This window comes from Epinephelus moara, chromosome 9 (assembly GCF_006386435.1).
Source record: "Epinephelus moara isolate mb chromosome 9, YSFRI_EMoa_1.0, whole genome shotgun sequence".
Lineage (NCBI taxonomy): Eukaryota > Metazoa > Chordata > Actinopteri > Perciformes > Serranidae > Epinephelus > Epinephelus moara.
In genome coordinates, this window is record NC_065514.1 from 25,140,280 (window position 1) to 25,156,830 (window position 16,551).

The following is a 16,551-nucleotide window of genomic DNA, read 5'->3' on the forward strand; positions in this document are numbered from 1 at the left end:
AAAAAAAAAAAAAAAGTCATAGTATAGCATGTCTTCCAAAGTAATAAAAAAAAAGTCATAGTATAGTATGTTATCTAAAGTCATGAAATAAAACAGTCATAGTATATGTTGGCATCCAAAACCATAAAACTGTCTTGGTATATGTTATAAAAATCATAAAACTGTCATAGTACAGTATGTCATAACAATACCATAAAAAGTCATAGTACAGTATGTCAGAAATATCATTTTAAAAAGTCATAGCATGTGAAAATCATAAAAAATGTCATTAAGTTCTTGTATAGTATGTCATCAAAATGCCATTATAAAGTAATATCATAAAAAGTCATAGTATTAAAAAAAATTATAAAGCTAGTATGGTATGTTATAAAAAAAAATTAAAGTCATGTTTGAGTATGAAAAAAAAAATCATAAATGTTGGTGTTGTACTTGGTCTTAACTGTCCTCCTTTTTGACAGGTGTCCTGGTGGAGCGGACACAACTATCAATATGCAACCGGATATTAAGATGTGTCTACTTCCCTTCAAAGCTACCTGTGAGTGAAAATGAGCTTTGTGCATGTGCGTCCAGCTCCACAAAGACTGACACATGTAACACAGCATCAGGCATACAAGTCTGACTTATAGAATCTGTATGCTGTTGTCCATTGTTATATTGTTTAGATAAATATATATAGTTTGTATATTTACTGATTTATTTTCACCGATAATTTACAGGATAGCTAAATGTTTGTTTACTTTTGTCCAGCTTTGTTTTTTTTTTTATTGTTTTGTTTTTTTAGCTTTATTTCTATTTCGATAAATACATCAAGTACAACAAATATGTATGTATGCGTTCATATACTTTGCAAATAAAGCTGATGCCGAGTCTGGTGAGAGAGTTGTTAAAATTCTCGAGGACTCTTATTGTCAAATAAAAACAACAATGTCTTACTTGTACATGATATAGCAGAAGAACAGGACTGACTGGACCACGATGAAGATTGCAAAATGAACAGTCGATAAGCAGGAAGGCATGGGAGGCACCTCGGGGCACTTAAAGGCCTTCTCAGCAGGGTTCTGTGAATGAAAACACACATACACAAAATTCAGTCATGTCTGATCTACTTTCTCAACTGCTTCATAAGAAGTTCATCTCTCTGATCCATACCTGAGCACTACGCTGAACCAGGTGCTCCACGTCCCTTTTGACCGTGTGCAGATGTTCCTTGATGTCGTTGAAGTGCTGCATGGTCTCGTATGTTCCCATCCCACCTGTGTTACCCTGGTGTTGCACTGAGCCGATCTGTTTCAGCGACTCATAGAAGGAGTTTCTGCAGCAACAAAGAGAAGACACACTGAGTCCCTGCAGAAGCACTGTGCAAAAACATTAATACTGCAACTGCTTCCCCCAAAGGACTGCCAGGAACAATATTTACTGCCACAGCCTTTTAATACCAAATAAATATCTCTGCAACATAGTCCAGACATTTACTTTGACAATGTGACCTGTGTGCTGAGTGAATCCATGTTGGGAAACATGATGTACAGTAAATATGCTGTGTGGTATCATTTATTGACAGTAATACAAATTGTCCGAAATTAATCCTTTAATCCCCATTCACTGGAGGCTACATATTCTCAAAGTTTGAAAAACACAAAATTACCATCTGATAAAAGAGGTCATGATTGCTGAATTAATCCCTTATAAAAACATGTTCTTACAACAGATTACAAGTACAGGAGGTTAAGAAACAGATCACAGAGTGGCGCTAACAGGAATCCAGAGTCTGATCATGATGCTAAAGACGAAATAAAAAATAGTAAAAAAAAATAATAATTTATCTGCGCATTTTGTTTCTCTTAAATTTTATTTATTAATATCACTTGTGCCATGGGGTGGAGGGTTGTTGTGGGGGGTAGGGCCTGAGAGGGCAGAGAAAGTTGGGCACTGAACTGTTGTTTTGACTGTCTTTGTTAACTAAATAAAACACCCAAAAAAAAAATCAGTCTGCTCTTCACAAATGTGTTGTAGTACGTGAAATCAGCCTGCTTTTTGAAGGTCAGACTCGACCACATTTTTACTCTGTCTTGTCTCTGTCTTAAGAGGACTCCAAATTTTATTTCACAACAGGTCAAGATCACAACTGCGGGAATATTAAATTGCCTGTACAAAAATAGGAGTGTTGAATAGCTGAATAGAGATGGTTACGTTGGAAAAAAGGAGGAACTAAAAAAAAACATCTTTAAATAAATTCAGTTACTGTAAACTTATTATACGTTTTCTTTGGGAGAGTAGAGTCAAGAAGCTTTGTGTCTTTCCAAACTGAGACCATTGATACCACCCTGTCTGTCAGTTAAATATGAGGCTACAGCCAGTTACCTTATCTTAGCATAAAGACTGTAAACAGGGAAACAGCTAGCTGGCTTTGTCCAAAATTCAGAAAAAAAAAAAGAATCTTAGCCGCACCTCTAACACTCACTAATCAACATGTTAAAAATTATTTAAACATACCAAAAAAAAGACAATTTGTGGTTTCAGATGATGCAAGTTGACCCATTCAGAATGATAACCATAATTCATGATCTAAAAAATGAGTGAAAGCCTCCTCAAGTTGGAACAACAACTCGAGAAGTTGATGAAACTTTGGTACATGAGTTGACGTCATATATGCAGAAACTTGGCAGACGGACATAAATCATTGATGGTAATAATCTCTTAACTAATTCATATATCGCATGCCAACGTTTTGCTTTTATGTATTTTGTAATATGGTATTAGGTTGTAACCGTTAGCTGCTGTCCATGTAGAGTAGATCTAGATATGTTAGAAAAGATGTACTAGTTCAGCGACAAGTCTGGGACAAGATCACTCTGATAACAGTTTGAAGCTTAAATTACAATGTGTTGTTTAAATGATCTGAGCAATAAAATACAATACATCCTCTTTGCAGCGTCCATGTTGTTTCCATATAACGACTTAAAGTTCATGAACACAGCAAAGTTGGAAGAAAGACTTCCCAACTCGGGAAACTGAACAATCTGAGGAGCACTTGAATGCAGCAATGCTGCTTTATCCTGCGTCACTGGACCCACTTAGGAAGGTTTATGTGTTTGACTGTCTCTCTTGGAGTCACTATCTGTCCATGCATCATTCACTGTCACGGCTCGCCAGTAATAAAATGTCAAAACTGCAAATCTGTTTCTTCACTTTCAATTTCATCAGCAGATGAAGCACAGTCCAGTGTGTCTCAGAAGAGAATGAAGACGTCTAAGCCTGGATCATATTTCTCAACAAAATGTAATTTCTTAAAGTTGATTACTTACAGGGAGAAAGCAATAAGTTCCCCTTATCATCTTAAACACATCTAAGACGATTACGAAGGAAAAAAGTGACTTAACAAATGAAAGGAATTCCAGCAGCGTAAGTAGAAAGGCCCCGAGGGGAGGATTGTGACAAGAAATCAATTGGAGGTAAGCCATGTTTTGCCTGCGTATGACAGATGTATTTAAAGACTACTAATCTGATAAGGACAAAATGGTGCTAAGATGGTGGCCTTTTCTTGCTCGGCCACATGGCTGAGGTCTGGAGGGGCCGGACAGGGATGACATATAAACAAAATCTAATTTGTTTCAGGAAGAGGGGAAAAACATCTCCCTGGAGAAAGTAAGTGAGCATTTATTAAAGCCTACATCTAATCTTCATCTGCTACAAGTGACCCATTTATGAGCTGAAAGCCCTCCTTGGAGTCTGCCGTGAAGTCCTATCATAAACTCTGTTTAAAAGACGGGCCAGGATAAACAGAGCTTAATCTATAAAGTAATACAGATCAGTCGCTCACATTAGCACATTAGGAGGAGCAGCTGCAGCCTTTTGACGCCGTCTCAACTTATTTACTGTGTCAATCAGCTTACTCCTGTGCACCTCTGATAATGTGCTTCTTCAATGTGAAGCATTACAGAAACTCCGTCTTTCCCTGCCGTACATACAATATAATTCACTTACAGAAGAGCCAAATTAGCAAATGAGACACATTGTAAGTGAGAGTCTGGGTCCATGTGAGTTATGGGTCAACAATATAATAAAGAAAATCATGTATGCAAAATCATCTGAGGATGAATGTCCTGTTGGATTTAGGGCATATAAACAGCTTGCTTCTTTTATGATACATGAGACTAAGAGATTAATGTTACATAAAATAAAATCTTTAATATCTTGTGATTCTGATTAAGTCTTAATGCAGATGGTGTGTTCAAATTAAGACGCACAATCAAACTGCGGCCACGGGACAAATGTGACGTCACTATAAATGAACCCACTCTTTGTCTTGATGGTTGGTCAAAAAGGCGATGTTGGATAACTCAGAACTCAATTATTGTTATTCATTAAAATCTCCTCACAAATTTAAAAGAAGGGTTCTGAAGAAGACATTGTTGTTAAATCTGTTGCGTGCTCACAATGACTAAGCCTTCAAGCACCTTACAGAAGCATCAGAACCAAGCACTAAACATCAAAATATTACAATCTGAACACCTAATCAGGCTTACTTACTATAAGTACCAAAATCAAACAGTCATGGAAGGCACACCATCACAAAATCTCTTAAGCTGTATTATGTGAGCATTAACAGCCTGTTCATGCTGTCATCTGAGAGTGGTGAAGACAACATTTCTATCACCGAAGAAGAAGAAAAGTTTACAGCTGGATATTACCACACCTATCATGCTGTGTGTCTTAGCAACATAGAATTCTTATTAATTGGGAGATGGTATCTTTTAAAGGGGCCTTTTTATGCTTATGTTGGAATATGGTGGCCCGGGGGTGCAGTGGTTAGCACCACTGCCTCACAGAAAGAGCATTCCAGGTTTAAATCCACCAGCCAGCTGGGGCCCTCGTATGTGGAGTATCTACGTTCTCCTCGTGTCAGTGTGGGTTTTCTCCCACAGACCAAAGACATGCAGGTTAATTGGTGACTATAAATCACCCGTAGGTGTTGACGTGTGTGTGAATGGTTGTCTGTCTCTATCTGTTAGCCTTGTGATAGTCTAGCGACCTGTCCAGGGTGTACCCCACCTCTCGCCCACTGTCAGGCTCCAGCCCCCGATGACCCTTGACAGGATAAACGGTTACGGACGATAAATGAATGAATGAATGTCGGATGTTCATATTAAAAAAAGTTTCAAATGAGGTAAACGTATGTAAAAAATAATCCCTGTGAGCAAAAACGTCAGGCTTCAGACCGTTCTGAATACTGTTTCCAACTGTTCTTTGTACTTCGGCTACAATATGATGTCATAGTGTGCCAGATTTCTTTATATTGTCTTCTGCTCCAGGCACGATACTGCAAGTGTTTACATCGCGTAGCCTTCACTGCTACATGTAGCTACATGCTAATGTCAGGGAAACATGTATGCTTCGTTGCTGACATCGTAAATTTCTTCCTGATTTCAGATCATATTAGAAGCTTTTAGATGTAATATTTGACAGTAGGAAGTGCCGCTATTCTCCATTCCAGTCGATTCCCCGGCTACAATATGGACGCATAAAGAGAACTGGATACAGCATTAGAGGCAGGGTCCCCTTCATTCCTATAAAAAGTTGCTCAGTGGCCCATGAAGCCGAAACAGTATGACTGCTAGTATAAAATTAACTGAGTGCTTCCACACCGTGTGGCCCACAGAGCGAACGCACTAGAATCTTCAACTGTCCGAGCCAGCTTCCCCTTTAGTGCTCTGCTAACTTGAATGATAATACAATGATTTAGTCTTGCGGCTCTTCTGGACAATCGAAATATTATTGGACTGAATGGATCAAGTCCTGATAGTAAAACTAGTCATAAAAAATGCATCCACTGATTAACAGACGTCTCTTTCGCCATGTAAGTTAATGGGAAAAAGTCTTTTTGGAGTCACAGGGCATCAAGTCACAGATGTAATTCCACTGTTTGGCCACAACAAAAATTGGGTTCAAAGCCTGGCACACTTCCTGGGGGCTGCAGGCTACAATGAGGGTGCAGAGGTGCCATGATACGGAAGACACGGAATCGCTGACCTATCAGATCAAACTGGGCTTAAAGAGACAGGCACTACAATGGAGCATTTCAGACAGAAGGTGAATACAGGTGTTCCAGCACAGACAATATGAGGAAAATAAAGTGTTTTTTGAACATTAAATGTAACATGAAAACCTGTTCCAGTAGAAACCTTAAATGGGCGACAGTAGCTCAGTCCATAGGGACTTGGGTCAGGAACCGGAGGGTTGCCAGCTCAAGTCCCCATCTAGACCAAATATGGAGTGTGGACTGGTAGCTGAGGGGCCAGTTCACCTCCTGGGCAATTGCTCGGGGCACCTGTCCATGGGCAGCCCCCTCGCTCTGACATCTCTCCGGGATTAATAAAGTATATCTTCTTAAATAAAAGTATGAACCTGAAAATGAGTATAAGTAAGTCCCCTTAAAAAATGAGTCGCCTTCTCCTTCCTGGCCAAAATTTTTAGGCTGTTAATAAACTGTCAGAGAATACATCCGAGCGTCTGCAAAGAAGTCCAGTAGTCCTGGTTTTCAGCTGAGATCAAGGCAGTGTGATGATTATCTCATTTACTGCTGAGGCCTTTGGCGTGTGTGCACGTGCATGTGACTGATCGTCACTGCAGCTGGATTATCAGGCTGGCAGACACCTGTGATGTCGCAGCCACTGCATCCTGAGATTAAATATGATTTGAGGGATTTAACCGCCGGGATTTCCCTTGTTTTTCTAGAGTATCACAGATCTCTCTTTATGTCTGTTGCAAAAACAACAGCTAGTTTTTAAGACTGACAAAACGTCAACAACAATGACACTGTTGTTACTTACCTCAGCTCATTCAGATTTTTAAGGACCTCGTGCTGGTTGGCTAGGACTGAGCCCAACTGTTGTTGACCTGCAGCATCCAGCTACAAGACAAATACAACACAAAGGTCTGAAGGTTAAACACTCCGGTGTTGACGTTTGATAAAGCTGTCATAAAAAAAGCTTTATTAGTTTTGATAACCTGTCATAAAAACAGCAGGAGTACACAGACATGACACTGAAGTAAATGCTTTATGTTGATGATTTGTTTGAGCAAGTCAGCAGTGGGCTCTTATGATTCCAGTACATTTTGACAAATCAATAAAATCAAAGCCTTGTAGAAAGAAAACCACTGACTATTAATGAGATCACTACATCTGTGAAAAGTTAAATGCTTTATAAATCCTGCACTCATTGTTGTGTGCGTCTGCTGTAAACACATCTCTTGGCAATGACACGCTCACCTGTCCCGACTCAGCATTCGTCCCCTTCTTGGCGACCTCATCAGTGATAACAGAGACATATCGGCGCTGCTCGTCCAGGATCATAGCGAGCTGCCGGTGGAGCTGTTTGATCTCCAGGTGGATCCGGTTCTGGCCTTCAAACACCTGACGGATCTCCCGGTCATTCACACTCTCGTACAAGTCCTCAACTGCAGAGGATATAAAGAAACAATTAATGAAATCAAAACTTTCATGAGGTATTTTGTTTGGGCATACAGATGTGTCTTTGAATAAATACAATTTAACGTGGTTTGTTCAGATTATATAACAGTAAAATATAAAATAAAAAAATGTCATGGTTCTCTTAATGGTCAGTTTTGGTTTTAGAAAACTAACTTGGCTCTCCTTGGACGTCTGGGTGCTCTTTCTGAAACTCCTCTTTCTTTTTGTCGAGCTCTTGCTGGAAGTTCTGAAATTCCTCCTGGTACTTGTCCTTCTCTTCTTTAGGAATCTCAGACTCAGGTGGGGGCTTCAGTGGGAGAGACAAAAAAAAAAGAAAAACCCTCTCTGAACTCAATAGAGGCCTTGCTCAGGCTATGTGGTGCACATGCATGCGTGTGCACACAGAGACACACAGCTACAGGGAAGTGAACTGCACACACAGGATTGTGAAAAGTATGAGGAGCTCTAGGAAAATGGAGTTACCGGCTGCTGGCCTGGCTCTGTGAGTCTGAAAAGCAAGAAGGACAAAACATCGTGGTCGTCTGAGGGAGGAAAGAAATAAAAAGAAAATTACAACAGACATAAACATACTTTCAACTATAGCAGCCCTTTACATTACATTATTATACATTATTACAAGGTAATAAGGAGGTAAGATGAGGAGAGAGATGGGCATGACTTAAAAGTGACAATATGTGAAAAATAATTTTGCATTTCTGCTCAGTCACTTAAACTAGACTGCTTTCTGATTGGTTAAAGAGGGACAGTAGAGTTCTAGTTAGAGGACAACAGAGAAACTCACAACTTTAAAGGGACAGTTCACCCCAAATATTTATCAGTCTAGATTGTTTTGGTGTGAGTTGCTGAGTGTTGAAAATATCAACCGTAGAGATGTCTGCCTTCCGTCAAATATAATGGAACAAGATGGCACTTGGCTTGTGGTGCTCAAAGCAGACCATGTTGTGAGCAGTTTCATGTAGGAACTACTTTCTTTCTACCGAATTACAGCCACCAACAGTATCACAGCACAGAAGGAAGTGTGCATCTACTGCTAGCTCACCTAGCAACACTGAGCTAGCTAATGTAACCGCTGAACCAAGGAAGACATTTTGTTTTAACATTAATGTTTACATCTCATGCAGTCACGAGCAAGAGCCTCTTGTCCATGAGTAGATGCACACTTCCTTCTGCACTGTGATATGGTTGGTGGGTGTAGTTCAGTAGAAAGAAAAAAGTTCCTACATGAAACTACTCACAACAAGGTCTGTGGATTATCTTGAGTAACTGGGTCATGATTTCTGGAAAGAGACATTGCTGTTGAGTTTTTCAGAATTTTTTGGGTACTTTGAGCACCACAAGCCGAGTGCCATCTAGTTCCAATATATTATGTTCCATTATATTGGAGAGAAGGTAAACATCTGTACAGCTGATGGCTCCAACACTCTGCAGTTCACTGTCCCTTTAAAGGTTTTTTTTAACACAAAATATAAAATATTATAATAATAATAATACCTGCTAAACCTCCAGTGGCAGCTGAAATGCCAAAGAAGCCTTCGCTGGGAATGATCATGTTGTCTACCTTTGTGCAGAACTCAAAGTCCTCTTTGTCTGGAGTGAAACCATTGTTGATCATCACCTGAGGAGGAACATGAACAAGTGATGCAGCTAAACTAAAAACCACTGACTGTGCTGATCATCAGACATGATGTGTTTTATGACATCAGTGACATGATGTTGTTAATGAGGTAGAAGCGTATTTTTCTCTTCATATACAGTTTCATATATGCAGGTAATAACTTGTGTTAATTAATGTTTCTCCTACCGTCAGCGTCTTCTTGTAGTACGTTATTTTGGCTCTGACAGGATAGGGTTTGTTGCGGAAGTCTCGTAAACATGTGCCGAGAGCTTGTGTGGTGCCGTCACTGGATCAAAACAACAAAAAATATAACCATTACATTCATCTATACACAGCTCTGCGCTCCACATGAACACTACACATGAGCAGGGAAAATACAGTGTGATTAGAGCTTATTAAATAAGTGAATAACATTAATGCCCATGTATGTTTTTGTAAACACTTGTTGTGGTCCAGTAAACAGTGTGAAATTCTAAGACAGACTGAAATGGCATTGAAAAAGTGATTTAAAGCTTTCACCGGCCCGCAGAGATTAGGAAAGATAGAGGATTATTTACTTTCCAAGCAAATATAATCATATTTCCTAATCTCCTTTAAGTTGTTAAAATTTGAGTTGGTGATGACATCAGAGCAAAGCAAAAGAAATGTTTACTTACTTCTGATGGTCATAAACAAGGTTTCCATTGTTTCCCACAATAACTATGGCAGGGTTATTTTTCTGGAATAAAGATGGAAGAAAACAAGGAAACACATTAATCCTATTTTTCATCTGAAACCCAGAGGTGGCTCTGATTTTAGGTAATCTCATTCACAAATGTCAATTCCATACCTGAAATAAATATTGTTTTATAATATTATAATATTTGTTTTTATATGAGAGTGATCCATTTATCTACTTGTAAAACATATAGATAAAAGAACAAACATGTAAAAGTATTTAAATTAACACAAACATTTAAACAAATTAAAACCTCACAGGTTTCAACAAAAGAGAAAAGAAGACGTGTATATATGTTTTCACGTTTTTTTAACCACCAAAATGACCCAAAACTAATAGGTACGATGCTGACCACTGCTGGAAACATACAATCATTGATAGTTATGTCTAATCAATATACACCAACCTTCCCGTCGTTGTCAAAAGAGTCAAAGAAGATTCCAACTCCATTCCACTGGTCGGCAGCACCGTACACTGGACCGTCGAGGCCTTGTGATGTAGTGAACCACACAGCCTGGTAGACAAAGACAATGTGGTACAAATATTAGTTTGTTGTAGCATCCTTTACAACATTTTGTGATTGTTTTTTGATTTGCCTCTTTGGTTTCTCTCCTGTCGAATAAGTTAAGTCAGGTCAACAGTTATAGCACGGCTGTGAATGGATTTGCAGTCATCAATGTTGTCCAGGTGTTTTTTAACTATATCTACAGCAGAACAATGTCATAAAATGCACTTTAAATCCTCACACTATATGTGGCACAAATCAATTCTTGTGTATGCACTCATGTGATGGGGTTGATACCATATTATATTGATTCTTTAGACAATATGACAGGATATTTGCCGATATCACAGTCTGCCATCATATGCTTTTGATTTGTATCGATTCAGGGGCCTTCAATCGATATGAGATGACGCCAGTAAATATCTTCAAGTTTTTTCTTGACTGTTTGCCTTTGTCTGCCTGGTGTCAGGCTACTAGTACTGTTTGAATGTTTAAAAAAGAGAAATAGTGACGCAGACATACCAATACAGAGTATGAGACTGATGGTGTTGCACAGAGAGTTCATAGCTATTGCTAATTTTCAACAACTACATGTACACCTAAAATGTTATAAAAAAATGTACAGTTTTAAACATCATCATGCTGTTCACAACAGTTCTTGTGTCAGGTACGGAAACCAAGCGGCAACCTCCAGAGCTAAAAAATGAAGCAAACATCTGAGTGCCAAAAACTGCAGTTTCTCGCATGGCCACTTGAGGCTGGCTTCAGAAGCGAGTGAATCCCCATATTCCCCCGTTTTCATGCCCAACTTTACAGCAGAAATGTTTACAGCCTGGAACAAGAAAACAATTTTGGTCCATATAACTAATTTAAAGCCTCAGTGTGTAAAAATGGTGAGTAACAGTGACATCAGCGGTCAAATTCTAGATTGCAGGGCTCACTCACGCTCACTCGCTCACCCCTCCCGTCGGGTAAATGACGGTGGCCTCGTAGGACAGAAAGCCTTACGCAGACAGAGATGGCATCATCTATGAGTTTTTCAAGTTTTTCAAGAGTAGGCCTATCTAGCGATGAGGTGAATATTTATTTAGGAATCTAAACCATGTTATGATATTGTAGCGACCCTGCAGTAAATGTTCTGTTATAATGTCAATGTTCTGTGAGTTAATGGCATGTTTGGGATTGAATGAGTATAGGCAGGGGTGTGGGGTGCGAGTGTGACGGGGATGAGAGCTGTGTGAGTGCGCGTGCTGGTGTGTGTATGAGCGAGCTGGAGGAGAGAGCAGTAGTGATGGTGTGATGAAGCCCCGTGAATGTGTCGAATCTTTCAGGCGGATTGCTTCGCCAAAAGGCCGATCACACAAAGCCCCGTTTAACAGCTCATTTAGGAGTACTGACATCTGCTGGTCATTTGATGTACAGCAGTCCTACTGTGATATTACATGTGGGCTACATGTCAGTGGATCTGGCATACACATAATGATGCTTAATGATGATGATTACGTCAGAATCCCCCTATGAGGTATTGTAAAGCCAGATGAAATGAATCTATCCTGAACGTGGTATATCAATAAAGTGCATACACACACACATATATATGTGTATATACATATATATGTGTGTGTGTGTGCGTGTCCACACAAGGTTAGAGTGCTTGTGTGACTGGATCACTCAATCCTCTGCACTTAACGATCTTCAGAATCACCTCGGATCACGCAAAACACTTAATGTATTTCCCGACTCGAATCACACAACGAGGCAGTCACGTGATTCCAGAGAAACAGGGCCTCGTTTGTCTTTGGTCACGTGATATCCTGATATCGACACGAGCTTCATTTGGACACGCCCCCTTTGCTCGACACAGGCCTCGGGACTGCAGTATCAGCTGTAACATCACTAGAGAGCAGGAGTGCACAGTTGGAGTTACGGCCAACAGTAACCTGTACTGTTCAGTAATAAACGGTGGTTTGCCGAATAACTGCGTCATCCTTTCCACACGTCCTGGCGGACGCTACAATATGTTATAGCTTACCAGTGAGATATAGGTTATCTGTAAGATATAACTTTATGTTAGGAGTGTTTTATTTGTAATTGTTTTGGTAACACAAGCAAACATTAGCACAGTAATGCTAAAATAACACGTTTTATGTGATAGTCACGGCACAGTGCGGAAAATATAGGTTGGTACAATTATAATATATGCGTTTCCAGAGTGTTCTTCCACAGGAGTTTTTTCCACCTGGAATAAGCAACGCCGATATTCACTCGCGTTTTGTCCGTGTGTGTGGTCCTCCATTTAAAGTGCGACAGAATCATAAAACTACAAAGCAGGTTCACGCAGAAGCGCCCCGGATTGAGCTTCACCTTCTCTGTCTCCAGTGATGGCAAGTTCTAGATAAACACGAAAGGCGAAGCGCGTGTATCCCTTTCGGCCACTGTATTCAAATATGGCGACGCAAGAGGGCAGCCTCCAGCATACCGCGCCCTGCCTGTGTATATATAGAGAAATCATTCTAAGCCTATGAGAAAGCTTCCATTTGTATGTGTATTGCATTACACTTCAGTAAATATATATTTATGAAAGCAATAGTTGATATTTGCTAATAAACAACCATGTAAATTACACATTGTAACTTTAAGGCCTAGTCCACACGAGCACGGGTATTTTTAAAACCGAACTTTTTTGGCCTCCAGTTTTTTAAAAATCTGCGTCCATACGAGTGGTGTAATAAAAATACCTCTGTCCACATGACACCACAAATTCCACTATCAAGCAATGTAATACACATGCCAAAGCAGTAGGTGGCGATATAACTCCTAACTGTAAGGCCATTGTAGCCAATCAGAAGGCAGTAAAACGTCATTAGCGGAAAAACAACAACAAGCGTACTATTATGCCGCAGGAGCAGTCTCCGTAATAGCGCACTCTTGCACCTCTGTTGCTGGATGTGGTTGAGTAGCGTTAGTTGTATGATACAGCCACAAAGTGCTGATATGCTGCTAAATAGCAGCAGTATTTTGTTTAGGTCCATCCTCAAATCGTCTCTCGCACACACTGGATCGGGTAATAACACAGCTGTTTTCTGTTTACGTCGCACACTGTGACGTCATACAATGGAGACGAGACAAAATAACTGCGGTTATCCTGTCCACACGTGACTGCTGACACCGGACTTTTCCAAAAAGTTCATCCGGTTACAAATAACTCCGATTTCAGGGGCCCAAAACTGTGGGTACGTGTGGATGAAAGGCCAAACCGTGAGCAAAGAGTCATGATTTTATAAATACCCGCGTTGGTGTGGACAGCCCCTCAGATTCATGACAACTTTACAGGGGGAGAATTCTGATATAACTCACCCTTTAAATTCTACAAAGTCTTAAAGTTACGCTTAATTAAGGGCAGGCCACTCTGAGTGAAAGGATGTCTCTCGTCCATATATGGTCACTTCTGGCCCCCCAAAAAACCAAGATGACAACTGTCGAAATGCCAAACTCAAGGCTTCAAAATGAGACTCCACAAACCAAAAGAAGATGTCAAGGTAGCTACATCCATTATACAGACTATGATGGAAACGCTTGTCATTTAACCTTGTGGACATGTCACACCTCATTAAACAGGATGTGCACCTTTACTTTAAAGTTTCTCCATAATGGTCAAACATAGTCTGATAAGCAACATTTTATTTATCTGTTGTGACAGGACAGGAGTAAGTAAATTCTCAGTTCTCATTACAGGTTATCTTTATTTCTCACATCAGCATGGTCAACATGTAGTGAGGTTCTGTGTGTTCATCAATTATGAGGTTAGATATCATTGCATGTTTGGTTGTGGATTAAGTGTAAGTTTAAGTGTCTGTAACAATACTTCCTGAGTTTGGAGAATATTAGCATGTTTCAACCTATTTTTCATTCATTGCTCTGCCTGAGGAAAACATGTTGTTAGTCTAAAGTAAGACAGGTTTACTAATTAAGATAAGGAAATCTGACTAAAGCACAAGTAAGTCAGAATGTGACCAATATCAATTTTAGTTAAAGATGCAGACACAGCTACAGAAGCTACAGACACATTTTGTTTGGTGTTCAATAAGTATTGAGGTTTAATACCCAGCCGTAGCATAGATGCATAGAGTAGTAATAGTGCGCTCTCTGGCAGGGCAAACTGTTCTGGACTTACAGTATATTAATTATAAACAAAACTTAAGCAACAACTGCGATTGGAAGTCCATTATTCAATTGTATGGCGTGGTACACTCCCTAAAAGAAAACCGGTTTGCCTCATTAACCAAAACAGAAGTTTTACCCTTCCTTACCAAACCGTCTGCTCCCATTCGACCTCTTCCTGATACTCTGAAGGTCACCTCAGCCTCCCAGTGCTCGAAGCTGACTTTGTTTTTCGTCCACACACTGCCTCTCTGACTCCTGAGGGATGGCGTAATGCGCACCTGGTCTGCACTAGGGATAGCATCTGGGATAGAAAGGCGAGAATATGCAAAAATTTAGAGTGCCATAACTAATTAATAATTTCAAAATTCAACAACATATGCTGTGTTTTATAAGAAAAAAATTGAACAAAGAAGTAGTCATTTTCTGTGTGTTTCCTTCTTCTACTCAAGCTAATATGAAAAAGCTAATGCCAGCTAACATGTCATACTGTTATCCCAAGCCAGCGTTATCAGGGTGTGCCTACTCTTTAATCTTTTAACTGCCTCAGGACCTGATTCTCATATTGGAGAATACCTTCCTTAGATCTGTCAGTGCAACCTAAGTTCACTTTGAGTCACATAAACATGTGTGTACTTGTGCTGAAACAAGAATCAAATCAGCAGTGATCTTGATAATTAATTATTAATATATTTGTATCACTTGCTGCTTTTCTGACAGACAAAACAAGTAATATGAAGACATGTACTGTAGGGCTTTAGAAACTATATAAAGTTTTGTACTGTTGGTTGGACAAACATTTTGGGCATCCTGATGTAATCAAAACCTCCCTGGTCTGGTTTTTGCCAGCCCACATCTCTCTCTCTCTCTCTCTCTCCTTGTTCCACTCATTATGGAGGTGTTTCTTGTCTTGTGTCAAACAAGTATCCCCAAAAGACACTTTATGTTGTCATATTTGACTCTGGGAAAATGTGACTAAAATATTAACCAGCAGCAGATTAATAGTCTATAGCTACAGCCCCCTGAGTCAATGCTGATTTAAAGGGAATGCAGTGTAATCTCAGGCTGCTGCTTATTGAATGCTCATATCAGCAACTGGCAGCTCACTGTGTGATGCAAGAATCCAAAGGCCCATTCGTGCAGGAGGAAAGTTCAACACTTGAGTTGCATGTGTCTGCACAGACTCTCGCAGACAGTCACGGCCTGTAACATGCTGTATTTAATAAGACAAGTCTTTACACGGTTGAATATAAGCCTGACATAAAGCTACACTGCTAACATGTGTGGACTGTCTGGTGCAGTTTTGAATAGGTGAAGCAAGCAGCTGTCATTTCCCAACATCCTGAGCGGAAACACGTCGGTTACAAACCGCAAACTGAGCTGTCCTCGTGCCATCTTCATATGTGAGTGTTTCAGGTTTAAGTAGCAGCTCTGTGATGCTGACAGCTGGACACAAACTTACTTCCAGTGTGGATCCAAAACGGGATACTGCCGTCGGTCTGGGACAGGTGCGGTCCTTTGAAGCTGTATTTGTACTCGAAGCGGCGGTGAGGAGGCTCCTCTGACGTCGAGGCACCGGTGGCGATGTCGGCGACACTGCGGTAAAACATTAACGTTGTGAGAAAAGTTAATATCAACACATGAGCGTTGGCAGCCGGGCGCTGTGCTATGGACACCGCCATGTTTCTGTATCACTGCTGACGTAGCGCTGAGACCACGAGCATGACGGGATGCCTGTAGGGCCAACAGGGCGCTTTCTGATTGGTCCGTTATTTTGGTGCTTTTCCTCTTCTTCTCCTGTTTTTTTTTTTTTTTTTTTTTTTTTTTTGTAAGAGTACAGCTGAGGTCGTCAAGAGGGGCCACCTGTACTTAAGTCACGTTGTCTGCAAAATATTTTATTTATTTCTGTAAAATAAAATAAAATATACAGACATCACGTATTTTCCTTAGTTAACACAGTTTTTACTTTTTAGCACCCCCTACCAAAAAAAAAAAAAAAACACCACCAAAAACAACAACAGCAAAACAATCTGTATTTGCACTGGTATCTGTACATATTA

The 16,551-nt window shown here is 40.0% G+C and overlaps 1 protein-coding gene across 1 annotated transcript in view; it reads right to left on the reverse strand.

The window, feature by feature from the left end:
• lman1 (lectin, mannose-binding, 1) overlaps nucleotides 1-16,205 on the reverse strand; it is a 19,126-nt gene extending 2,921 nt beyond the window's left edge. Inside the window, exons 1-12 of the mRNA XM_050053359.1 lie at nucleotides 15,954-16,205; nucleotides 14,641-14,795; nucleotides 10,232-10,339; nucleotides 9,764-9,825; nucleotides 9,294-9,393; nucleotides 8,984-9,107; nucleotides 7,955-8,013; nucleotides 7,646-7,778; nucleotides 7,271-7,458; nucleotides 6,831-6,910; nucleotides 1,150-1,312; nucleotides 934-1,058 (exon numbers count right to left, since the gene is read on the reverse strand). Coding sequence (XP_049909316.1) covers nucleotides 934-1,058; nucleotides 1,150-1,312; nucleotides 6,831-6,910; nucleotides 7,271-7,458; nucleotides 7,646-7,778; nucleotides 7,955-8,013; nucleotides 8,984-9,107; nucleotides 9,294-9,393; nucleotides 9,764-9,825; nucleotides 10,232-10,339; nucleotides 14,641-14,795; nucleotides 15,954-16,173 — 1,517 coding nt within the window. The 5' untranslated portion in view covers nucleotides 16,174-16,205. The remainder of the gene's footprint in view (nucleotides 1-933; nucleotides 1,059-1,149; nucleotides 1,313-6,830; nucleotides 6,911-7,270; nucleotides 7,459-7,645; nucleotides 7,779-7,954; nucleotides 8,014-8,983; nucleotides 9,108-9,293; nucleotides 9,394-9,763; nucleotides 9,826-10,231; nucleotides 10,340-14,640; nucleotides 14,796-15,953) is intronic.
• Nucleotides 16,206-16,551: the final 346 nt, after the last annotated feature.